The sequence below is a fragment of the Equus przewalskii genome, chromosome 7 (genome assembly GCF_037783145.1).
Source record: "Equus przewalskii isolate Varuska chromosome 7, EquPr2, whole genome shotgun sequence".
In the NCBI taxonomy this organism is placed as follows: Eukaryota; Metazoa; Chordata; class Mammalia; order Perissodactyla; family Equidae; genus Equus; species Equus przewalskii.
The window spans coordinates 20,521,961-20,546,762 of record NC_091837.1 but is presented as its reverse complement, the minus strand read 5'-3'; the positions used below and the strand labels follow the sequence as shown (position 1 = coordinate 20,546,762).

General features: G+C 56.3%; 1 protein-coding gene across 2 annotated transcripts; it reads left to right on the top strand.

Moving 5' to 3' along the window:
- The first annotated feature begins 667 nt into the window (after nucleotides 1–667).
- Nucleotides 668–23,690, top strand: PLBD2 (phospholipase B domain containing 2). 2 transcript variants are annotated; one of them, XM_070627211.1, is made up of 12 exons: nucleotides 668–1,084; nucleotides 8,215–8,308; nucleotides 11,262–11,420; nucleotides 12,756–12,856; nucleotides 13,059–13,273; nucleotides 17,649–17,746; nucleotides 19,872–20,032; nucleotides 20,646–20,741; nucleotides 20,974–21,045; nucleotides 21,706–21,858; nucleotides 22,435–22,597; nucleotides 22,773–23,690. In XM_070627211.1, exons 1-12 carry the CDS (start codon nucleotides 795–797, stop codon nucleotides 22,938–22,940), a joined length of 1,770 nt encoding a protein of 589 aa, XP_070483312.1. In that variant the 5' UTR covers nucleotides 668–794; the 3' UTR covers nucleotides 22,941–23,690. The 2 variants fall into 2 exon arrangements, with proteins under 2 accessions (XP_070483312.1, XP_070483313.1); XM_070627212.1 differs by lacking the exon at nucleotides 21,706–21,858 and having other exon boundaries at nucleotides 687–1,084.
- The last annotated feature ends 1,112 nt before the right edge of the window (nucleotides 23,691–24,802 follow it).

Here is a 24,802-nt window from a genome sequence, read left to right as displayed (position 1 = left end):
TTTGCTTACGGCATTTTCAACACACAAAAGTTAAAGAAAATTTTATGTCGTCGAATGTATTCATCTTTTCTTGCGCCTGGATTTTGAGGCACGGTTGGAAGGCCTTCTTTCCACCCAGCAGTTACAGAGGAATTCACCCGTACTTTCTTCTAACACTTGCAGTTTCATTTTTCACATTTAGATCCTCATCATTTAGGAGTTTATTCCTGTGTGTGGTGTGAGGAGTGGATCCTGGATCGAAAGAAAAGAAAAACAGAGGGGACATTTTTGGGAGATCAGGAGAAATTTGAATAAGGACCTCGTATTAGATAACAGTATTAAACAGACGGTAAATTTCCCGAGTGTTATAATGGTATTGTGGTTATGCAAGATAATGTCTTTTAAGATACATCTGCAGTATTCAGAGCTGACACGTCACGATGACTTCAATCAACTAAAACGGTTGAGCAAAATTTTTTATAGATAGAGAGATTAATTAAATATGACAAAATATTAGCAATTCACGGCAGGCATATGGGTATTTACTCTATTATTGTTGCAACTTTTCTCGAGTTTGGAAAACTTGAAAAACAAAAAGCTGAGAGTAGAGAGTATCTAGTCGGTTTTGCGTAGGCGGGCGGGGCGCCCGGGCCCTTTAAGGTGGACCCCGCCCCTGACCCGCGCCCGGCCCCGCCCACCCCGGAAGGGTTAAACTCAAGCCCCGCCCACGCACCCAGGCCCCGCCCCGCCCCCGGCCCCGCCCCGCGGCGGAGCGCGGTCACGTGAGCGGGCTGCGGCGCCAGCTCCGCGCCGTCATGGTGGCCCCGATGTACGGCTCCCCCGGCGGCCGCCTGGCCCGGGCGCTGACGCGGGCGCTGGCGCTGGCCCTGGTGCTGGCCCTGCTGGTCGGGCTGTTCCTGAGCGGCCTCACGGGCGCGCTCCCGGCCCCAGGGGGCCGCGGGGTCCACTACGAGCCCGTGCCGCCCGCCTCCCGCAGCCGCTCGGTGCTCCTGGACGCCAAGACGGGCCAGCTCCGCCTGGTGGAGGGCCGCCACCCCGACGCCGTGGCCTGGGCCAACCTCACCAACGCCATCCACGAGACCGGGTAAGGGTTGGCCCGACCCCGCGCGGGGCCAGCCGCGGGAGGGCTTGCGTGGGCCCGGGCCGCGTCTGCCCCTGGGACCACTCTCTTGCGGGTGACAGCACCGTGTTTCCCGGGGGGTCAGTTTCCCGCCTCTGAGGCTGCGGCACCACCGTCTGGACCAGGTGCCCCTTGGGTAGAGGCTAATGTAGCATCCCTCAGCAAATGGGGACAAGTCCCTTGCCTTCAGCGAGGGGTGACAGTACCTCTGTTCCCCTAGAGACCGCCACCCAGGGCACAGTGCCTCCATCTAGATCAGGTCCATGGCTGGTGGCTGGTACAGTAACTCCTATCCCCGCGGAGGCCAGTCCCGGCAGGGACCAGGGAGGTGCTGGTAGGTCTCCAGGAGACCAGTTCTCGTTTCCTTATTTGTAGCTCACCCCATGGGTGCCAGCCCCCTGCCTGTCTGTTCGAGAACCAGGGCGGCAGGACTGAGTCTGGATTCCTGGTCAGTCCGAAAACAGGGTCCCTGAATTCACGAAGATCCGGGTAGTATCCCTGGGCTCTGCTCCTGCCTGCTTCTCTCCTGGTCCAGGGTAACGTCGCTTGGCCACATGCTTAGTAAGGAGCCAAGCACTCCGTCCTTATTGCTGGGACCCAGACTGTCGCTCTGGTGTGTGACTCTCGTCTGACTCCGCTGCCATCTGGGCTCGCGCTTCCCTGTCTGTGACTCGGATCTTGAGGACGTGCTCTGGCTGGGAGGGTGGCTGGTGCCCCTCTCAGGCCTTGTAATGGGGCCTGTGCCCGTTCCTTCCTTCCTTCCTTCACTCACCGGGTGCACTTGACACTGGGACGCAGAGCTGAGCAAGGTCGGGGTCTGTGTTCAATGCCTGATGGGAAACATGCATGAGTGGGCGTGGGGACAGTCTGCTTCGAGCCTTGTCAGCAGGGCCCAGGCCCCGCATCCGGGCTGTGCGGGGATCTTAGGGGACCCCAAGTTTCCCCGTCCCACGTCCCATGCCGGGCTCATCCCAGGGCTTGGACTGTGCTGCCCCTCCAGCAGGTATGGTCTCCCACTGTTGCCCCCATCCAATTTCCTGGCATGCATTCGTTCTCGATGGTGTTGGGGAGACACAGGACACTGAGGACACCTCCATTCTGGTGCTTTGTGGCGCTTGGGAGGGTGTGAGAGGTGGGAGACTGTGGAGAGAGGATTTGCTGCAGACACAGGAGCTGGGAGGGGCTAATCTGGGACGGCTCCTGGGGAGAGGAGGCCACAAGGTGGCCTGGTGTCTATAGGGAACCAGAGCTCTGTGGCAACATGACTCTGAAATCTGGTAACCCATCCTCTGCTGACTCACATGATTTGGGCCCTGCTTATCGGAGCTAAGAGGCCATGGCAAATCCCTGCCTGGGTGCCAGCTAGGGGAGGAGGCACAGAGGGGAGGCCCAGCGTGGGGGAGGGGCTTTGGCCCCAGGAGGCCTCCATTGGGCTTCATTGCTCTCAATTCCATTATGGAAAACAGAGAAGTGGAGAGAGGGCTTCCTTGATTGTGCCGGATGGAAAGTTCTTCCAGGTCCAGCTCCACTGCTGGGTGACATTGGGCAACTCGCTTCACCTCTCTGAGCCTGTTTTTCACCTGAAGGTGGGGCTCGAAGGGAAATTCAGTGGGATGGCAGAAAGCACCTCTCTCTGTTTATTTACTGAAGAAAGGAATGAGTGAGAGAAAGGAGCAGGTGTCCTCTGCCCCCATTTTACAGTTGGGGAAACTGAGGCCCGAGAAGTGAGTCCAGGTCCCCTCCACACTTCTCACTCTCACCTCATCCTCTGGCATCTGTTCTGTCCAGTCTCTCATTCCCCTTGTACTCACATGTGCCTTTCCCTCTGAGTTTGACAGCACTTGGGGCCAGGATGTAGGGGAACCAGTAAGATGAAAGAAAGACATCTGGGGTGTCCCGACCCCCGACCAGCAGAAGCTCTGAGCTCGGGGTGACTGTCTCCTTCATTGAAGGCCGGAGGTGGGGATGCGACTCTTCTGCTCACATAAACTTGGGATCTCTCCTCATTTCTGTCCCTCAGATTTCACCGCTGGGCATCCTGGGATTGTCAGGGTCAAGTCCACATCCCTTCCCCCATAATCCCTCCTCTTTCAGTTGTGCTGTGTCTGACTTTGCACCGACACTCCCCACGTTGCCTGAAACATTTAGGATTCGGCACTTGGGGATCAGAGATACTCTGAGGCCGCCGTGCCAGCCCCGGCTCTGGCCTTGGTCCTGAGGAAGCCCGGCCCTCCTGCCTTACCTTTTGCTCCTTGCCTGAGCTGATCCCCCGAGGCAGCTGTTTGCCCTACATCCCCCTGGAGTTGGGAGAGGAAGTGAATACCATTAAGAGGGAATTAACCTATGAGGAAGCCGGGAAACCACCCCAATCCACCAGCCCACAAGCAGAAACCCAGCCCAGTGAAACGGGTAAATATGACCCAGCTGTTTCTTTGAAAAGTCACAAAAGAGAAACATACACCTTCAAAAATGAGAAAGAGTGACAGCCACAGATAAGGTTGGGACATCCCTCACAGTGGAGGGCATCCAGGGCCCTCTGTGCACTGATGGGGGTGGGGGACGTGGGGTGGGGGTGTGTGTGTGACCCCTGCCCAGCTCATCAACGGTCTGGCTTTCCCCAAATGTGGCCTCTTCATAGACCCTGGAGGGGGCTGGATCAGGGGCATTAGCCGCCTGTGACATAAAATCACAGCGTGACCCATAGACTTTTCCAGAAAACAAACAACAAAAAAGATTGGGGAAACAGATCCAGTGCTGCCAACTTTTTATTTTTGTCTAGCAAGTGCATTAAAAACAAAGCAGAACAATATTTATTGACCTCTGTCCATTTTGTCTCAGAAAAGATCAGCTACCAGACAAGCTGAAAGGACATCTCTGAATACAGAGCAGACTCACGGCCACATGGCGCTTTAGAAACGCTCCCTCGTCAGCGGCCAGCGGCGTTCCTTTGGTCGGGGACTGGGGTAGAATTTCTCAAAGCTGTCAGGCAGCACAGTGGCCTGGGCTCCTAGGGGCCGGTTGCTGAGGTCGAAGCCTCCCCATTTTATAGGTGGGGAGGCGAGGCTGGGAGGGCGAGGAAGGGAGGTAGGAAGCAGAGTTTCCGGTTTCCTCTCAGATCTCAGCTCAGACACTTATTACAGGTGGCCCTGGGCGGCTGCCTTATCTCCCTCTGAGGATGGTGACAACCTTGCAGGGTCATGGGAAATGTCATTGTCATTTGATTAGGGCTTCAGGCCTGAGGCAACACAGGGCTCAAACCTCCTGAGTGGGAATGTCCCCCACCCCAGGTGTTCTGGAAAGACAGGTGGACAGCACCTCTCTGGCTTTTCCAAGTCAAACCCATCCAAATGAGTCGGCCGGGTGCCCTTGGGACTCAGGAGGCACAGGAAGGATGCGGAGGCGTCCTTCTGAGCAAGGGCAGTGGCTAGCTCCATGTTTGTGGACTGCGGCCTGGCGGGGCTGGCGGTGGCACTGTCACCTTCCAGTCTTCTCCTTTCTGCCCAGCTTGAAAGAAGCCACACTGACTTCTCTTTGAAGTTTCTGTATTATAAAGGTAATTGACTTTTCATGGTAAAAATTCTGGCAGTTGACAAAGGTGAGATGGGATGTGGGAGGTAACCCCCCATTCTCTTTCCATATATGACCACCGGTAGCTCTTTCTTCCAGGATTTTCTATGCATACACAGTCCTAAACATACATACATACATACATACATACATATGTACGTGTATAGCTATGTGTGTGTGTGTAATTAATGCTTATCCATGCGGTTATTCTGTGTCTACCATTTGTCCTCCTCTAATCTTTTGCTTTTAAACCTTGTCCCTGACATCTTGCCAGCACGTGGCATCCGGCCGCGTGGTTCCAGAACCCACTGCGCAGGTGGCTAGACTGTGGTATCAGGCCACCGGTGGCGGACGGCTTAGGAGGTTCCAGTTTTCCTGGGCTCTGGTGGAAAATGCTGCTGTGTGCGAGGACCCTCATAGCCGTCTCTTGGGGCACAGGGAGCACCTGGTCGCAGGTTGAGCTCCGACCGCCGCCTGTCTCCAGGGCCTCAGCGCCGTGGCCTTGACCAAGCCCACTGCCTCCCGGAGGGGCAGCTTGGTACCAGGAGCCCCCTGCAGGAAGGCTGCTGGCCTCCGGTTGTAACCGGGCCTCATGTCTGAACAGCTTTTGTTGTTTTAGTTTGTGTACAGCCTGCCTCGAGCCCCTGCAGTCCTATCGTGAGGGGATCTGCATATTATCTGTATTCTAGGATACGTTATGTATGTGTTACAACAGGGGATCTGTTATAATCTTCCTCCCATCGCCAAACCCACTGGGTCTCCCCAAACTCCCCTCTCCGTTTGCAATGAGACAAATATTCAGTGAGTGTAAAACGTGTGTCACCTCCTGGCCCAACCCAGTGAAGTGGGAGTCCCTGTGCCCATTTTATAGATGAGGAAACTGAGGCCCAGAGAGGTGAAGCAGTTTGCCCAAAGGTACACAGCATGTAAGAGACCTGGGGATTCAAATGAAATCTGGGGGCCCCACAAGCCCAGACTCTCTTTGTCCTCCACTCTCCTTGAAATTTAAAATCTTCATTCCAATCTCTTGGGTTTTCTGTCCTTGTCTGTGATTATATGTGAGTCATTAGCCCAAAGCTCATGGCTCTCATCTTCCTTTGATAAGAACCCCTCTGCCACCAAAAAAGACCCTCCACAAAACCCAGTTAAGTTCAGAGCACATGCTCTGGAGTCTCGGTCTCAGCTCTGCCACTTACTTGCTCTGTGACCTTGGGCAAGTGGCTTCACCTCTCTGAGCCTGGGTTTCCACATCTGTAAAGTCAGGAGAATAAACCTCGTGTCTTAGGGTCTTTGAGAGAATTTAGAGAGAGAGGTAGACATGTGATATGTTTCACACAGTGCCTGGGGGCTGTTGTTATCTGCTGTGGCAGGCCTCAATACCAGTCCCCGCGCTCTTGTCGGTTCAGCCTTCTTTGCTTTGGAATGTTCAGAGCTCAGGCTTTCTTCTTTGACTTCTTCTCTCTCCCAGATAAGCTCCTACTTAAACTTCAAAACCCTAAGCTGCTGCACCTCTTCTGTGAAGCCTTCCTAGGTTTTACTCCGTAGCAGCATGAGCATTCCTCCTCTGGCACCCTCTTGGCACTTCATTCCTTTCTCATCACAGCAGCTGCCCTGTTACTCATTATCTGTTACATGTCAGCCCCCGTCCGCCATTAGCTTTCCGAAGGCCAGGACTGGATGTCCTTCATCCTTGCACACCTTCAGTGGCTGGCCAGTCGGCGCGCAAGGAGCCTTGCTCACCGAGAGTGTCGGGTGTGGGTGTTCTGGCAGTCGTCCCCTCCAGAGCCTTCTCTAGGGCAGAGCTATTGCTGTTCTCAAGTTCTTCCGTGGCTTTTTAGCCAACTTCCCACGAGACAGTCCTGGCTGAGCCGCCCCCCTCGTCTGTAGCCTCCTCAAGGTCTCTTTAATGTTTCCCTGTTGCCCTTATTTTCTTAATAGAAATTGCCGTAACAAATGTTTTCCTCCTCGTTCTGGAAGTCACCAGGGTAGATATCTTTGTGTCCTTGGAGCAAGGATGAAATCCAGAACCATAAAGCAAAAGATGGATAGATTTGGCTGCACGGAAATGAAAACCTCAGTTTGACAAAAACAAAAGCAAAAATCAATTAAAGTACAAACATATTTTCAATATTAGTGACAAGCCAAGGGCTAATGTGTGTATAGAGAATTTCACCAATCAATAAGGAAAGATGAACAGAAACACAATACAGAAAAAAGGGTAAAGGCTATGAGCCAAGGAACTATAAACAAGCAAAAAAAGTAAGAAAATATATGTAACTTAACGAATTAAAGGATTCTGATTCAAACCATGTGATGGAATTCCTCAAGTGTCACCTGCGCAAAGATGTGAGTGGTTGAAGGGAATCATTTGAAGAAGGGAGTGGGCAGGGAGGAGTCTGTGCGTTGGAGAAAGGCAGTGTATACCTAGCGTGGTTCCGGGACTGGCAGCGTGGACGTCACCCTGGGCTGGTTAGAGACACAGGGTCTTGGGCCAACCCCAGACCCCCTGATGGGAATCTGGGTCCCCACAGGGCCTGTGGCCTGGATGCACATCAGAGTTTGAGAAGAGCTGATTGACAGGCGGGGTGGGAGCTGGCCCATCTGGAATGGAATCCTGGCTCTGCCCTTTGCCGGCTCTGTGACCTTTGGCAAGTGCATCAGCTAGTGTCAGGCACCAGTGCTGTGTGACAAACTGCCCCCAGGCCCATGGCTTAAAGCAACAACCCTTGTCCTCAGATCCGTGGGCAGCCAGGGCAGCTCTACTCCATGCTGTGGGTCTGCAGACCTGGTCTGCTCTGTGTCTCTTGTCCTCCTGGCCCTGGCTGGCTGGGGCGTGTTCTCTCAGGTGATGGCAGAGGCGCGAGTGGGCGAGGGCCAGCATGGGAGGCCTCTGGAGGCTGATCTTATAACCGCCCACAGCTACCCACGGCCCATTGGCCAGAGCAAGTCACGTGGTATGTCCGAGCCCAAACCAAGGGGTGGGGAAGCACACTTGGCCAGTGGTGGAAGGGACTGCAGAGACACGCACAACACAGGACGCAGATGTGGAGGAGGGGCCGCACCCATTGGCCACAGCAGTTACGTCACTCTGTGCTTTCATTTCCTCCTCTTCTGGACGGTGGAGACCATCACGGTGCCTCTCAGTAGGACCATGGGCTCATCACGAGGACTAAGTGAGCTCATAGCGATGGAAGTGACCAGAACAGTGCCTGGCCCAGAGGAACCGTTCAGTAGATGTGGTATTATTGTGGGAGGTGGGAATGAAGGTTACTGCAACTTTCTGGGGAGGCCGTTTGTCTATATCTATTCAAATTAAAAATACACGTGCCCTCTGTCCCAGCCGGTCCTCTTTTGGGGATTTATTCTGACAAGTGCGCGCAGGCAGACAGACAGGCAGACGTTTGCGTGAATGGCAATTCATCTCTGTGTCGTTTTTTATGATTTAACACGGGAGCCCGCTGTGTGCGAGCTGAGGCCAGCTCTGCCCCCGCCCTGTGCTGACCCTGGGTACCCTGTCCCCAATCCAGGTGGGCCTTCCTGGAGCTGCGCACCTCCGGCAACTACAATGACAGCCTGCAGGCCTACGCGGCGGGCGTGGTGGAGGCCGCCGTGTCCGAGCAGGTAAGGGCCCGATGGGGGACCTGGGCTCCCACCTCCCCCACCCCCGGAATGTGTTCCCCAGGGAGCTGGAGGGTTCGGAGGTAGGTGCACAGTGGGTGCCCCCGGCCCCTGGCCCCCCATCTAGTTTGGGAGAAAAGGCTCACATGCATTCCTTAGAAGTTTACTTCTAACCACTGGGTACCACTGGGAACCGCTTGATGCATAGAAAAGGTACGTGACATGTTCCATGTTCCGAAGCTTCATGCTAAAATGAATGCCTGCACTAAAACTAGAATCCTACTGATAACACTGAAGCCCCCTGCCTCCCCGACCCCCGGAGGCACCCACCACCCTGAATGTGGTGGCTATCATTCCCTTACTTTCATTCATTCCTTCCTTCCTTTATATTGAGATGTAATTCACATGCCATGAAATTCTCCATTTTAAAATGTACAATTCAGTGATTTTTGTCATATATTCATAAGGTTGTGCAACCATCACCACTATCCAATTCCAGAACATTCTCACTACGTCAGAAAGAAGACCCCTGCCTGTTAGCAGCCCCGTCTCTTTCTGCGCCTCCCCTCAGCCCCGGGAACCATTCATGTCCTTCCTGTCTCTGTGGATTTGCTTATTCTGGACGTTTTGTGTATGTGGAATCGCACACTCTGGCCTTTAGGGACTGGCTTCCTTTGCTTAGCGTCATGTTTTCAGGATTCATCCATGTGCTGATGGGGTCAGGGCCACGTTCCTGTTTATGGCTGGATGATGTTGCTTTGGATGGACGGGCCGTTTTATTTATCCATCGTCCATGGGTGGACCTGGAGTTGTCTCCACCCTCTCACTTTTGTTAAACTAGCTTTACCACACGTGATGCATCTTTAAACAACACACTATGTGTTGTTTTGCTTTACGTGATTTGGGCTTCATAACAGGCACCATCCTAACTCTCAGAAGTCAGACAGTGTCAGAAGTGGGTGCGGCCGCGCTGTGACGGCCGCTCTCTCAGCCGTGGGTGGAGACATGACGCCCGCTTTGAACAGTAGTTTGTAGAGTTGACCACATCCAAGCCCTGGGACCCAGCGGCCCGCTCCCTAGGCGTGCACCTGGAGGTGACCCAGGGACAGGCATTAGGTGACCCCGACAGCCCAAAGGCGGGAGCCCCGAGCTGCCCCCAGTGGTGCAGGGTGACCCCATCGGGTACCATCACACGATGCCATCAGACAGAGTGTGGGGAGGGATGAGCTGCATGGATGAGTCTGAGATGCCTGACGCTGGGGGGGAGAGAGCACGTGACAGACGACAGCACACAGCGTGGCAGCTTTGATGAAAGTCACACTCCTTGTTCGGACACCCAGTTGCAATTTTGGATGCCCTCCTGGGACCTGGACGACGGGGGAGGTGGTCGGACGCTGGTCCGGGCCACTACTGTTTTGGATGCTTGTTGGTGAGTGAGACGTGATTCACTCCAGGGACACATAGCCTGCCAGGGACACTGAGGCAAGGCCAGAAGTGGCTCTCATGTGAGGAATCCCCCACACACATACCCGGCGCCTTGCCCACGTTGTCTCATAAGCCACACACCAGCCCTTTGAGGGACGCATGACCACCCCCCACTGAACGCATGATGCTAAAGCTCAGAGAGGTGAAGTTACTTACCCAAGGTCACACAGCCAATTGGCATTCAAACTCAGCTCTGTCTGACCAGAGTCTCTGCTTCTAACCAGTGTGCCTTGCAGCCTCCCGCACTGGCCCTGGGGCTTCTTGTGGACAGTAACTGAGTTCTGTCCCAGCTGTGTCCCCTGTACCTGGCCCAGCGCCTGGAGTAGGACAGGCACATGGGAAATGCTTCTGGGGGGAGAGGAAGGCTGCATGGAGGAGGTGGCGTCTTACTGGGGTCTCGAGCGACGAGTGGAATTTGGATGTGCTTCAGGGAGATGGCGATGGAGCGGGGGTCCCTAAGCCGTCAATCTCGGGGCACTGGGTGCTGCTAGGAATATGTCCAGTGTGGCGGGGATGGCCGCACGTTTCCCCTGAGCCCCTGCCCAGTGAGGTCTGTGCTTTGGGAAATTACAAGTCCCCATCTTTCCATGGGTTCAAATCTTGGCTCTTTGGCTCACTACCTGGGCGACCTTGGGTGAGTTACTCACCTGCCTGTGCCTCAGTTTCCTCTGCTGTGAAGTGGGGATAATGGCAGTTCCCCGACAGGGTTGTCCTGGGGTTTCATGTGGAGTGACCTTAGCGTTAGCCGTGGGCATCCGACCCTTCTCTGGGGCGCGCCGGGGTCGGCAGGCGTTCCTCCTTCGCCGGGACGCCGGCTGGCGGGTTGTGCTCCTGGCCAGGCCTGGCTCATCTTGGCTGGGCTCTCGGTGCTTCTGCCGTGAGCTGCCAGGTCTGCTGGGTGGGCCGCTGGCCCAGGATGGCCTCAGTCCCGTGTCTGGGGCCGGCTTTCCGTCAGCTGGGGTGACAGAGACTGATGGGGACGAGTGGGCTCCCGTGCTCTTTCACCCTAAGCGGGCTCGCCCAGGCTGGCTCACGTGACATGGGGTGGGGCGGCGCGGAAGTCCTCCTGAGCCTGGCTGAAACCGGCACAGCCTCCTCTTGACCAATTGAGTCGGCAGTGCCTTCCCTGCGTGTCCTCACTGCCTGCGGCAGGACATAGTAGATGCTCAGAAAAATGGTAGTTGACTGACTGACTGGATGCGTGTACTGATCAGGGCCCCCAGTAATAGTGGAGGTGTAATCTGGGACAGACTGAATGCTAAAGGCTTTCAGAGGGACATGTCCAGAGGCGTTGGGCCCTGACGGCGGTACGAGCTGGGTCGGCAAGGAGGGCCTTTGGCGACAGGAGCCAGCGCGAGCAGAGGTGGCCTCCCCAGGGAGCCTGGCTCTTCAGAGACCTGGTGGGGGTGAGGACTCTGAGCCCGGGGGTCCGCAGGGAAGACAGCAGCCCGGCTGCCCCCTGCTCCCGCAGCTCATCTACATGCACTGGATGAACACGGTGGTGAACTACTGCGGCCCCTTCGAGTATGAAGTCGGCTACTGCGAGAGGCTCAAGAGCTTCCTGGACACCAACCTGGAGTGGATGCAGGAGGAGATGGAGTCCAACAAGGACTCTGCCTACTGGCACCAGGTGGGCGCGGCCGCCACACGCAGTGGGATGGGGCGGCTTTGGGGACCTGCCACTGTGGCGGCTGCTGCCCTTCCAGATGGCCGACCCGCCTGTCTCCTGCCCCTCTCGGCCAGCCTTTTGGTGTGTCCAGCTGCCCAGCCACCCTTATGCCCGTCATCATCTCCATCCCTCCCGGCCGACCTGCCGTTCCTCCATCTGTCTGGTCCCCAGCTGTCCGTCCTTCCATCCTTCCCCTTGGTGGAACCCCAGCCATCCGCCCCAGCCTGTCTATCACGCAGCCCATTCCGCCCCCCTAGTGTCGAAGGGTGGCTGGAGACGTGCAGCTGACTGTCTGCATGCCGTCTCGTTGGTACGGGGAGGGGCTGGTTGGGTGGTTCATCAGGTGCAGGTGCAAAATGTTTACAGAAGAGAAAGAGGGCCCGAGGAGAGCGAAAAAGCCCGGCGAGTCTGGGCACAGTGAGTTTGCTTTCCTTTCCTGGGGGAGCTGCTGACCCGCCGGCAGCTGACAGAGACCGGCAGGTGTCCTTCCGCTGCACCGCTGCCAGGGCTCCAGGGCAGCTGCCTGTTTGTGGATCCCGAGTCACCTCGGGAGGCTCACTGTGAGCATGCGCCACGGGCAGTCTCTGGGAGACGGCGGTCAGCGTCTCAGCACCTCCAGCCTGGGCCACGTCTGCACCCTGTGCCTCAGTAGAATTGCTCACTACCCTCCCCCTCCTACTCACGCCCTTACGAGAAAAGCCTTTCCTGCCTCCCGTTCATTCACCACCCCCCCACCCCCCGCCCCCGCCACACACATCCATTTCTCAGTCCTGCCTGTCTGTGCCTCCATCTTGCAGACGCTTACTGAGTCCTGGTGTGTGCCTAGCACTGGCCAGGGCCCTGTGGGCTGCATTCCATGGTGATGAGACTCCATGGTTGCAGAACAATGGCAATGACAACGGGGAGAAGTCAGCCTCCTGAGACTGGTGCCTGAGGCAGCAGCTCAGCTAAACTGTAGCTAAACTCACAACAGGGAGCTGTGGACAGTGGACCAGGGCAGGCTGGGAGGCTTCCTGGAGGCGGTGGCGTTGAGCTGGGCTCTTGAGTGGGGTGATTTGGGGTTGGCACAGAGCGGGGACGTACAGTTAATTAATTGAAGGCAGGAGGGTGCTTGGCATGGAGGGGTGGGTGGTGGTTAAGGGGGCGTCAGGGCTGGTTGGAGCCTGGAGGGTGCACCTGGGCCTCTCCTGATCTGTGTGGGTCCCCAGGCCGCAGCACTTCCCCCTACAGAAGGAGATGTGAGCCTGGGGGAGAGGCCTCACCTCTCCCTGCCCCTTGCCCCCCCGCCCCCACCAGGTGCGGCTGACCCTCCTGCAGCTGAAAGGCCTAGAGGACAGCTATGAAGGCAGTGTGGCCTTTCCCACTGGGAGGTTCACCATCAAACCCTTGGGGTTCCTGTAAGTGCCGCCCCCAGAGTGGGCAGGGCGGGGGGAAGGGCCAGTCGGACCTGGCTTCCAACGCCGCCTCTGCCACATCTTGCCTCTGGGGTCTCAGACCCGTCGCCTGACCCCCTAGAGCCTCGGCTTCCTCCCCTGTGGACTGGGCACGTGCTGGCAGCCGCGGCCGGCCCGGTGACCCCTGGCCCCCGGCTCCGCTCAGCCTGCTGCAGATCTCCGGGGACCTGGGAGACTTGGAGCCGGCCCTGAACAAGACCGAGGCCAGGCGCACTCTGGGCGCGGGCGCCTGCTCCGCCCTCGTCAAGCTGCTGCCCGGCCACAGGGACCTCCTTGTTGCCCACAACACCTGGAACTCCTACCAGAGCATGCTGCGCATCATCAAGAAGTACTGGTTCCAGTTCCACGAAGGCCCCCAAGGTGGGTAGATGAGGGTGTGAGCACGTCTGTGGGTGCACGGGGCGGGGTGGTCCTGGGAGCTGGGGGCCTTGGCCCCGTACACACGGGGGGCGCTGTTGGGCCATTCTAAGAGCTCATCTTATTTTTATCATGTTTATTTCCTTTTAGTGTTTACTTCATAAGGTATATCAGTTAGCTATTGCTGCATAACAAATCACCCCCAAATTTAAAACAACAAAAGCTTAGAACACAACAGTTTATTTCTGCTCACATGTCTGTGCGTCAGCTGGTTGTTTTGGGAGCCCAGACCAGGTCTGGCTGATGTTGGCTGGGCTCACGGGTGCTCCTGCCGTCAGCTGAGGCCACCTGGCTGACCCAGAGTGGCCTCATTCATGTGTCTGGGGGTGGCTGCCTGCTGGGTGATAGGGCAGCTGGTCTGTCATCCTCCCACAGCCTGGCTCAGGCTTGTTCATGGGATGCCTGGACAGGGAGCGTGGGAGCCTCTTGAGAGCTGGTTGGGACGGGCACAGCATTCTGTTGCTCCGAGCAAGTCAGGTGACCAGCTCAGATTTGAGAGGTGGGGAGCAGGCCCCACCTTTTGATGGAAGGAACACCAGGGTCACGTCACAGATGGCGTAGCTGCTTGGGAAGAATTGCAGCCATCTTTGCAAATGATCAGCTACGCGAGGAATGCATGAACACCTTCTTCCTGTCGAATGTGGAAACTGCAGCTCAGGCCCCGCTACCCCAAGGGCCCCCTCCCCCCAAGCCCTGGCCCCAGTGTCCACCCCAGAGGTGGCCGCTGCCCAGTGTTTGAGTGCCTCCTTCTTACCAAACTTAAAAACTTAGCGTTGCTAGGAGGTGGCAGGAGCCTGGGGGCTGCGTACCTCCCGTCCGCTGAGGAGAGTGGGGGTTGGCTCGGCCACTTGGAAGAGGCGCCCAGCCGGCAGCTAATAAATTTCCAAATCTGTCACTCCCGCCGTCCTGCCGTTCTCGGCTCAGATCTGGCCCTAGGGGAACATTCCACTTCCGCCTGGAGCCGGAGTGCGAGGATGTCACTTGCGGTCACAGTTTGGAGACAACCAAACGCCCGTTCATTTAAACTTAAGTAAACTTCGAAGTTGACCTTTTTACAGAAAAGCGTGTACATCGTAAGTGTAAGTGTAAGCTGGAACTTTTGCACACTGACACACCTGTGTGTAGCGCCCGGCTCGAGAAACAGAATCTTCCCAGCCCCCAGAAGCTTCTCTCCTGCCCCTGTCCAGGCCCTCTCCTTCTTGATGCACTCCCCGCAAACTCCAGACCCCTCCCAAGAGGAAACCGCTGTTGCCATTTTGATTTGCATGCATTTGTATGTGTTTATATGGACCTTTATTTTACCTAATAGACTTTATTTTTAGAGAAGTTTTAGGTTTACAGGTAAATTGGGTCGATAGTATAGCATCCCCACTTGCCCCCAGTAGTAACGTGTTGCATTAGTATTGTACCTCTGTTCCAGCCGATGAGCCAACACTGATCCCTTATTATCAGCTGCAGTCCCTCGTTTCCATGCGAGGTCACTCTGAGTCTAGGCTGGTTTTATGGGTTTTGACAGATGCACAACGACACGAATCCACCATGACAGCATGATGCAGAATGGTTTCACTGCCCTAGAAAGTTTGCTTTCTGTTCTTTTAAACATGAATGAGCCCATAGCCTACGGATCATGGGCAGCTTGCTCCTTTTGTTCGACAGCCAGCCTTGGAGAATTTTCGATATTGCCATGATCGGGCCACCTTTTAACAGCTGGCTGTTAAACCTTCAGTAGTCCCCAGCTGAGGATTTGGGCCATTTCCAGCTCTGTGCCGTGTTGGACAGTGCTGTGGCAAGTAAATGGGAACCCCAGAGGTGTTTCCTAGTGGAAACGCTAGGTCGAAAGAGGGGCGTGATTAAAATGTCAGTCTCTACATGGATACAGCCAAGTGGGCTCCAGAAATGGTTGGGCCAGTTTACACTTCCACCAGCAGTATGGGCCCATTGACTTTCCCCTCAACTTTGCCAGCACTGAGTATTATGGTTCATTTCAATTTTTGCCATTCTGATGGGTGATAAATGACCTCCCAGACGAAGTTTGGGGCTTTTTGGGGTATTAACTTTGTTGATGGGTAGCTTAATTACATAGCGTGTATAATTTGATGGGTTTGGAGAAACATATGCAGTCATGTAACTGCCATTCAATGATGACAGAGAACATTTCAATCACCCCAGCAAGCCCCCTGTGCCCACCCCCTCCCCAGGCAGCCACCCTTCTGATGTCTTTCCCATTGGATTAGTTTTGCCTGTTCTAGAACTTCATAAAAACCTGCACTAATTTTTTAAAATTTTCTGGTTGTAGTTTTATTTATTTTATTGAGGTGAAATTCACGTGACATAAAACTAACCATTTTAAAGTGGACAGTTCAGTGGCCTTTACTGCATTCGCAGTGTTGTGTATTTACCGCTTCTGTCTAGTTCCAAAACATTTTCATCACCCCGAGAGGAACCTGTAACTGTAAAGTAACCCTTCTCCGTCCCACGCCCTCCAGCCCTGGGCCCCAGCAGTCTGCTGTCTGTCTCTGCACATTTGCCTGTTCTGGGCACTTCACATAAATGGAATCGTACAGTCCTGGTTTTCTGTGACTGCCTTCTTTCCCTGAGCATCAGGCTTTCAAGGCTCACCCGTGTTGTAGCAGGTGTCAGGATTTCCTTCCTTTTTATGGCTGAATAATATTCCGTGGGATGGCTAGGCTCCAATTCCTGTCTCCACTCATCTATTGGTGGATGTTTGGGCTGTTTCCACCTTTTGACTCCCACACTAATTTTTACTAGTTAAGACAAATTCCTTAAGTAATATATGTCCACTGTGGGAATATTGAAGAGCACAAAGAAGGAATAAAAGTCACCTGTAAGCCCCCTGCCCCGTCCCCGGGGAGCACCGATAATGTTGGTGGTTTTCCCTTGCAGTTTTAGCTGTTTGCTCATGACTTCGCCCTTTTTATTTTTATTTATACGTGAGTTATACAGAAACGGCTCCTTCGGTCCATCCCCGCAGGGGCCCTGGCTGCTACCCCAGAACGCCCTGTACCTGAAGCCCGTCTGGACAAGGCTGGTCTGTTAGGTGGTGCTAACCCTTGAGCACCCACTCTTGTGCTAGGAGCTCTTCACCACTGTGACCCTGTAAACCAAATCCTTACCCCTGCCCTGTGTAGGGGAGGGATGGTTAGTCCCACTTGGCAGATAAGGAAACTGAGGCTCAGAAAGACGAAGTGGCTTCCATAGACCAAACAGTTCCTAGGGGCTGAGCTGGGCTTCTCCCCAGGTGTCCTCCCTCCAGAGTCGGTGCTCGCATCTCCAGCAATGCCACTTCCAGGTATTTGTCCAAAGGAGGTGAAAACAGGATTTCAGAGAGGTGTCTGCATGCTCACGTTCATTGCAGCATCATTCACGATAGCCAGGTACAGAAGCAACCCGAGTGTCCATCGACGGACGAAGGGATGAAGAAAGTGGGACACGTGTACAGTGGAATATTATTCAGCTTTAAAAAGGAAGGAAATCTTGCCATTTTCGACAACATGGACGAACCCAGAGGGTGTTATACTAAGTGAGATAAGCCAGACAGAGAAAGAGAAATACTGCACGGTCCCTTCTCAGGTGTGGGATCTGAGAGAGTCGAACTCATGGAAGCAGAGAGTAGAACGGTGCTTACGGGGCCGCAGGGAGGGGACACGGGGGGACGTGGCCAAAGGGCACGGAGTTTCCCTTATAAGATGAGTAAGTTCTGGGGATCTGATGCACGGCGTCCCAGTTAATAACAGTGTCTTGTATACTTGAAATTTGCTAGGAGAATGGATCTTAAGTGTTGTCACCACACACAAAAATGGTACCGTGTGAGGTGATGGATGAGTTAATTAGCTTGATTGTGGTCATTTCACAATGTGTGTGTATATCAAATCACATGTACACCTTAAATACAGACCATTTTTATTTGTCAGTTATACCTCAATAAAGCTGGAAAAAAAAAAACCCCAAAACAAAACCTGTCTTTTTTACAATGTCTTTGCAATTAAAACAAAAAAAGAAAGCCAAAAAAGGTACTAGTAAACTAAATATATATAAATATATAAAAACATGTATATACATTTTTTTATTTTAATTTTTTTGCTCCTAGCTTTCCTTCTTACACACACACGCATGTGCGCACACACACTCATATATGTCAAATGCCTGGTTTGCTGAATCTCAGAAAGGATGGAGTCGGGGTGAGTGGGGGCTTCCTCTGAGGCCTGCCTCCCCCCCGGACACTCCCACGCCCCATTGGGAGTGCGGGGTCCCCGCGTGGCCTGTCTGACCAGCACTCCGCCTCGCTCTCCCCGCACAGAGGACGCCCCGCCGGCTCCTGGCAACAGGCTGGTCTTCTCGTCCTACCCGGGCACCATCTTCTCCTGTGACGACTTCTACATCCTCGCCAGTGGGCTGGTGAGTGTCGCTCTCCTGCCCCTCTCTCCCCGGGCTGCTTCTCCCCTGCAGCCCTGGACCAGCAGGATGCATCTGGTCGGCCGGCGGGGACTGGGTGTTCTGGTGACCATAGGAGCCGGGGCACAGTGACAATGAGGTGGACGCAGCCCCCACCCCACCCAGGGCTCAGGCTGTTCTCCTGTCGTGGTACTTGGACCACTGGGGGCTTGTTAAACGTGGATTCCCAGGCCCCGCCAGGGCCTCCCAAACCTGCAGCCGGCCTGGGACTCTGCATTGTAACCCAGCTCCTCAGAAATCGCTGGTTTGGGCCTTTTGAAACATCCCTGACCTCAGTGGCCTCGTTTTGTCTTTATGTATTTAGGCTAAGCCGTTCCTCTCCCCGCACGACCTTGCTCTTTCTCACACTGCCTTCCCTCTCGTTGTCCACGACCCCCTCTAACCTGGCCCGGTTTTCTGAATAAAGGTTGTTCACAATGCGTTGTTTTGATCGGCTCTCCTGGCTGGGGTCCAGACCCGTTTAGAAGTCTGTTCCTGGCGCCCGGGCCGAGGCGGCGGGCCCCGCGGTCGCTGGGGCAACGCTGCAGAGGAGCCGAGCCCTGGCTTCACCAAAGGCCTGGACGCGGGGGCCGCCCATCCCCGGGGCCGGTGGGGGCACTTCTTTTCTGTTGGTTTTTGAGAGCAGTGTGGGATTTAGTGCCCCCCCATGTGGAAAGAGGCCTGAGAGGGCCAGGCCGTGGGTGGGGGACCCCTTGCTGCAGCCTGGGGTCGGGAGAGTGAAGCCAGGCAGGGACGATTGAGATGGCTTTAATACAGGTGCCTGGAAAGTGACAGGGCGGGAAATTTTCCTTCCATCTGCGTCCTTAACTGTCTTTGTGCCACGACCCCTTTGGCAGTCTGGGGAGCTGTGGAGCCCTTCCCAGAATAATGTTTGCAGATGCATAAACCAAAATATATGGGCTCATAAAGGAAACCAATTATACTGAAATGCGCTTATCGAAATATTATATAGGTAAACTTTAAATATAATATACGTCGTGCTTTATTAGCACGTTAAATAAGATTTGGTAGTGGGTGTGCCACCTGCCATAATTCAGAAGTAACGAGGAGCATAAGTGATATTTTGAGATATGTGCAACCCTGTCACATGGTGGGAAAACATCTGTGGTTTCTGTTGGTGGCAGTCTCGGGTACCACCGATACCACTGTGCTGTGTCACCTGTTAGCAGTGGAAGGAGATGCTGAATTTCAGTTTGTCGTCAGGAAAATGAAGATGCTGTGCTTCCCCTCTGAGTCTGCAGACTCCCTGAGTGCCGGCCCAGAGAGAGAGGAAGCTGCCCTCCAGGGCTTTGAGGCCTCTCGCCTGAGTCCTGGCGCTGTTGATGCTAAGAGCCACTGGCGGAGGGACAAGGAGGGAACAGAGCGGAGGGAGTGTAGGACGCCGTCTCTACCTGGGCGTTGCCAGTGAGGGACTCGCTTTGTGGAGTCCTCTTTTAAACATCACATTTATGACTACTGCCGTCTTTGAGCTGTTTTCCAGTTTTGTAGAAAAAAGGCAGAAGCACACTCATATCCTGCCATAGGGGAACGAGCACTGGTTTAAGAGTTGCAAGTTTGGGGATCAAATCCTGGCCCGTCCACTTGCCAGCCGTGCCCTTTGGCAAGCGTCTCCAGGCCTCAGTTTACCTTCAGTAAGAAGGGGTGTTAATAGCTGGGCTGCGTTTTCCCAGGGTGGCTGTGAGTTCATTGAGAGTGTGGTAGTCTGCTGGGCTGATGGCCTCCAGCCGCCCACCTTCCCCTGTGAACCTGCAGGAAAGAGGAAGAAATGGGATGCTGTTTCTCAGGGAAAGAGCTGGCCCGCTAGGTAGGGGGACTGGGTCCATAGGAGCAGCACTGGGGGCTCTCAGGGCTGCTCCCCGGGGCAAAGCTGGATGCATGATCATGAATCCCCCTCAGTGCTCATCTAAGGAAGCAGTGAGGAACAGTGAAACCAGGACCTGATGTTTTAAGCGACTGTAAGTCAGTCAACATGAACCCTGACTGATGCAGCACTGCCACTTGGTGGCAGCGTGCCCTGGTTGTAAGGCAGGTGGCCCTTCAGTGCACTGCCTCTGCGGCTCTCCCACAGGTGACCCTGGAGACCACCATCGGCAACAGGAACCCGGCCCTGTGGAAGTACGTGCAGCCCAAGCACTGCGTGCTGGAGTGGGTGCGCAATATTGTGGCCAACCGCCTGGCTGTGGATGGGGATTCCTGGGCAGATACCTTCAAGAGGTTCAACAGTGGCACGTGAGTGGGCTCCTCACACTGTGGCCTCCCCATCCAAGAGGTGGGCCAGTCTCCCCACTAATACTGAGACCCCAGGGGACCTGACATGGCGCCAGGGCCCCACGCCCCACCTCTCTGCAGAGCCCTCTCACAGATTCTCATTGGAGCTGGAAGAATCCTAGAGTCCCTCCCTTGTCTATACATGGGGAAACTGAGGCTCAGGGAAGCAAAGGACTTGCCTCTGTCCTGCAGGCTCCTCCACCCAGGAAAGGTCTCCAGAGGGACAGGAAGAGACCTTGGAAGCTGAGAGCCCTGGGGACGGTGGGGAGGGCTTCTGGTAAGGTGGGACATGGGTCAATGGGGCCATGAACCAGAGACCCTGGAACTGGCTAGTGCGGGTCTTGGAACGTCAGGCAGAGTTGGTTCCAGTAAGCGCCAGGGAGCCAGAGACGACTCTGGAGCGGGGTTCGAGGACACCTGGTCAAGCCACAGTATCAGAATGACAGTGGGGTGTCTGGTCGCCCCCAGGCCACCCCTGCCCCATGATCCCTGGCTGTTGCGGGGCCCTGGGGGCAAGGGGAGGCTCTGGCAGTGGCCCCAGGGTGTGTTCAGTCCTCTGTCCTTGGCCCGGCAGCTACAACAACCAGTGGATGATCGTGGACTACAAGGCGTTCGTCCCCGGCGGGCCCAGCCCTGGGAGCAGGGTGCTCACCATCCTGGAGCAGCTCCCGTGAGTGCCCTGGGGAGGAGGACGGGCGCCACGGCCGGCCGGGGGGCTGCCTCAGCAAGCGGTCGGAGGCCTGCTGAACGAGGGCGGGTGGGAAGGCAGCACCAACTTGGGCTAAAGATTCAGGACGTGATCCACCCCCAGGTGGTGGGGACTTCGGGGTCCTTGAGCAGGGCGGTGCCCACGGGAGTCCCTTTTCTCCCCACTCCTGCCCCGTCTCTCTTCTCCATCCCAGGGGTATGGTGGTGGTGGCCGACAAGACCTCGGAACTCTACCAGAAGACCTACTGGGCCAGCTACAACATACCGTACGTCCCCCGTCTCTGCCCTGGCCCTCGCTCAGCTCTCCTTCCTGGCGGGGGTCCTTCCCCAGGCGACTCTTGACACCCATGGAGCAAAGAAACCCACCCACTCCCTTCCTCGCCAGGAGAGCCCTGGCCATTTGGGGGTGCAGTTGTGGGCTGAGGTCAGCATCCGTGTGGCCTCCTGGTCTGCACCCACAGCGGGGCACAGGGTGGCCAGGCTCAGGAGCCGACTCGGCCATGGCTCCCCAGCTGGATCTGCCTTAAGGGGGCCGCATAGCCGTCACCTCTCGCCGCTCCCTGTGCTTTTCCTGGGTTCTCACTCGATCCTTACAATCATGGTGGGTGGTGGTGGCGGCTCTGTTCCCACTCCACAGATGAGGAAACTGAGGCTCCGAGAGAGTAGAATACCTGACCTTCTCGAGGTCCCACAGCTGGTCACTGGTGAAGTCAGGATCTGAAGCCACTTCTCTTGGACCCCAAAGCCCAAGCGTGGTCACCCTACCAAGCCACCCCCCGCCCAAACAAAAGACACCGCTGTTGCTGTCCCGACGGTCGTGGTTGTTAGTGATCGTGTTCTGGCATGGCAGCCCCTCCACCTCCCTGGCACGGCCGTGGCCAGCTGAGGTCACTGGGGGTTGTGAGTGGCCATCCTTGTCCCCGCAGGTCCTTTGAGACTGTGTTCAACACCAGCGGGCTGCAGGCCCTGGTGGCCCAGTATGGGGACTGGTTCTCCTATGACGGGAGCCCCCGGGCCCAGATATTCCGGCGGAACCAGTCGCTGGTGCGTGACCTGGACTCCATGATCCAGCTCATGAGGTGCGGGGAGCTCTCTGTGCTTGTGGCGCTCACGTAAACCTCCCAGAAGCTGGGGCTCGGCCGGGGTGACGTGTCCACAGCACCCGGTGCTGCAGGGCCCACCGCGGGGCACTCGGCACGTGTCCTGTTGCCATCCTCACGTGACGGGGAGGATGCCCAGCCACTGTTGAATGACCACCCTTCACTGGGCAGGGTGCTTGGGCCAGAGCAACAGGCACCGAGCACGTGCCCGCTGTCCTCAGGGAGCACCCTGCCTCGGGCGAGATCAGAGATCCATCAGGGGCTCACGCTGATGTGCACGTGTAACGAGGACTGTCTGAGTCCCAAGAGATGCTATAAACGGACGACACGGGGTCTCTAGGTGGGCTTGGGATGGGAGCCCAGAGGGTTCCCACAGGCAGGGCTGCCTGAGTGGGATCTGAGGGTGTGTGGAGTGAGCAGGTGAAGGGGGTGGAGGCAGCGGGCGCCTTGAGAGCCGGGGCTGTGTTGGCCGCGGCCGTGGGCAGTGTGGCTCCTTCCTTGGCCTCCCCTTCCCAGCACAGCTGACCTTCCTTCCCTTCCCCCTTTCCCCATCAGGTACAATGACTTCCTGCACGACCCCCTGTCCCTGTGCAAAGAGTGCAGCCCCCAGCCCAACGGAGAGAATGCCATCTCAGCCCGCTCCGACCTCAACCCGGCCAACGGCTCCTACCCCTTCCCGGCCCTGCGCCAGCGCTCCCACGGGGGCATCGATGTGAAGGTGCTGACCCGCCCAGGCGAGGGGGCTGGGGCGTGAAGGCTGGGGTCAAAGCAGAGGGCGGGGCAGCAGTCAGGGTCACAGTTGGGCTGTGGTTGGGCCAGGGGCCCCTGGGTTGGGGCAGGTCGGAGCCCAGCCCAGGCTGGTGCTCAGCAGCCTGCTCTGTCCCTGCCCCCAGGTGACCAGCATGGCGCTGGCCAAGGCCTTCCGCTTTCTGGCGGCCAGTGGCCCCACGTGGGACCAGGTGCCCCCATTCCAGTGGAGCGCCTCGCCCTTCAGTGGACTGCTGCACATGGGCCAGCCCGACCTCTGGAAGTTCTTGCCCATTGAGGTCTGGTGGGACTGAGGCTGCGTCTGCTCTGCTGCCCCTGCCGACCCCGCAGGGCCGCCCGCACCGGCCGCGCCCTGACCTCCTCCCGCCCCTCCGTGGGCTCCGCCCCGCTGTGCCCAGATCTGGGACCTGGGCCTGCCAGGTTCACTGTCTCTGGGCCATCTCCTGGGGGGCGTGGATCCCGGTGGCCCGGGACTGACTCTCTCGCCCGCTACGTGGGTGAGCGCCACCCCTCGCCTCCCTCTGCCTCTCTTTCTCTGTGTTTCTGTCTCTTCTACCCTGGGGCCCCTTCCTCATGCGGCCCCCCTCCTGAGGGCTTGGGAGGGGTCCTGGATCAGGTTCTGGGACCCCCAGTAGGGCAGGAGGGGCCTGTTCTGGTCCCTACTTCCAGCGTCATTCCTGCCTATCACTCTGGAGCGTGTGGGGTCTTTGCCCCCGAGATTTGGGCATTGCCAGCAGTTGGCGTCGCTCCTCCCAGCCCCAGCCCCACTGCTCCCTCGGGAAACAGCCCCCTTGTTTCTCCTGGGCAGCTTCCTTGGGACAGAAACTTGAAAACAAACAAAAACCAAAGTTTCTGGTGACTTGTGGCTAGAGGGGCCTGAGTGTCCTCTCTCCCAGGGTGGGCAGGGGTGACAGCCGCCGTGCTGCAGCCTTGTGCCCCTGCCCCTACCCAGGGCCTGCCCCTGGCCTCAGGCAGGGTCCCCAGCTTCCCTGATGTAGGAACCAGATTGCAGGCTGTGCCACCATTAAACAAGAGAGCCTGTGGCCCCTGTGTGTGGTTCTTGGGGCAGTGGGAGGGCTGGAGCGGCGCCTTTCCCCTCTCAGGTGTGGGTTCTGCGCCATCTATCCCTGCATCCTCCTGTCTGTCCATCTATCCATTCATTCATCTGGCAGCCTATCCCCACATTGTCCATCTGCACAGTCACCCATGCATCCACCCACATCATCCATCCACCCACACATCACCCATCCACCCACACATCACCCATCCACCCACACATCACCCATGCATCCACCCACACATCACCCATCCACCTACACATCACCCATGCATCCACCCATATCACCCGTGCATCCACCCACACATCACCCGTCCACCCACACATCACCCATGCATCCACCCATACATCACCCATCCACCCACCCACATCACCCATCCACCCACACATCACCCATGCATCCACTTACACATCACCCATCTACCCAACCACATCACCCATCCACCTACACATCACCCATGCATCCACCCACACGTCACCCACGCATCCACCCACACATCACCTATCCATCCACCCACACATCGCCCACCCATCTTCCCATCCATCCATTTTACACGCATCTGTCTATTCATCTCTCATCCATTTGTCCATATCCGTCCGTCCATCCATCCATGTGTTTATAGGTCCTGTTCTAGGGCCCTGTTAACCACCAGGACCTTCCCAGGTCCTACTGTAGGGTACAGATCAATGCAAAACAGCGTCCCTCTGCATCCGATGTTCCCCAGAGCCGCCACAGGAGACAAGACTTGCCCAGTGCTGTGTGCCTGGGGAGAGGAAAGCACACAGCCCTGCAGTCAGAGACCTGGGCTCGAATCCTGCCTCCACCCGAGCTGTGGGACTTGCCCTCTCTGACGCTCTGTTGCCTCTTCTGTAAAATGGGGCGGCGCTGTGAGCAGCACCTCCCTGGCGGGTGGCAAGGGCTTGCTGTGATGGCGGCTGTGACGCACGCAGCCCCGCGGGGCGGCACTCAGCATTCGTTCCTTAGCAAGTATTTGTGGACCGTGTCCTGCACGCCGGGCACTGTTGTCAGGTTGTGGAGACACCTTGTGACAAAAGGAACAAAAGGCCCTGCTCTGGAGACAGTTAACAAGGTGAAGG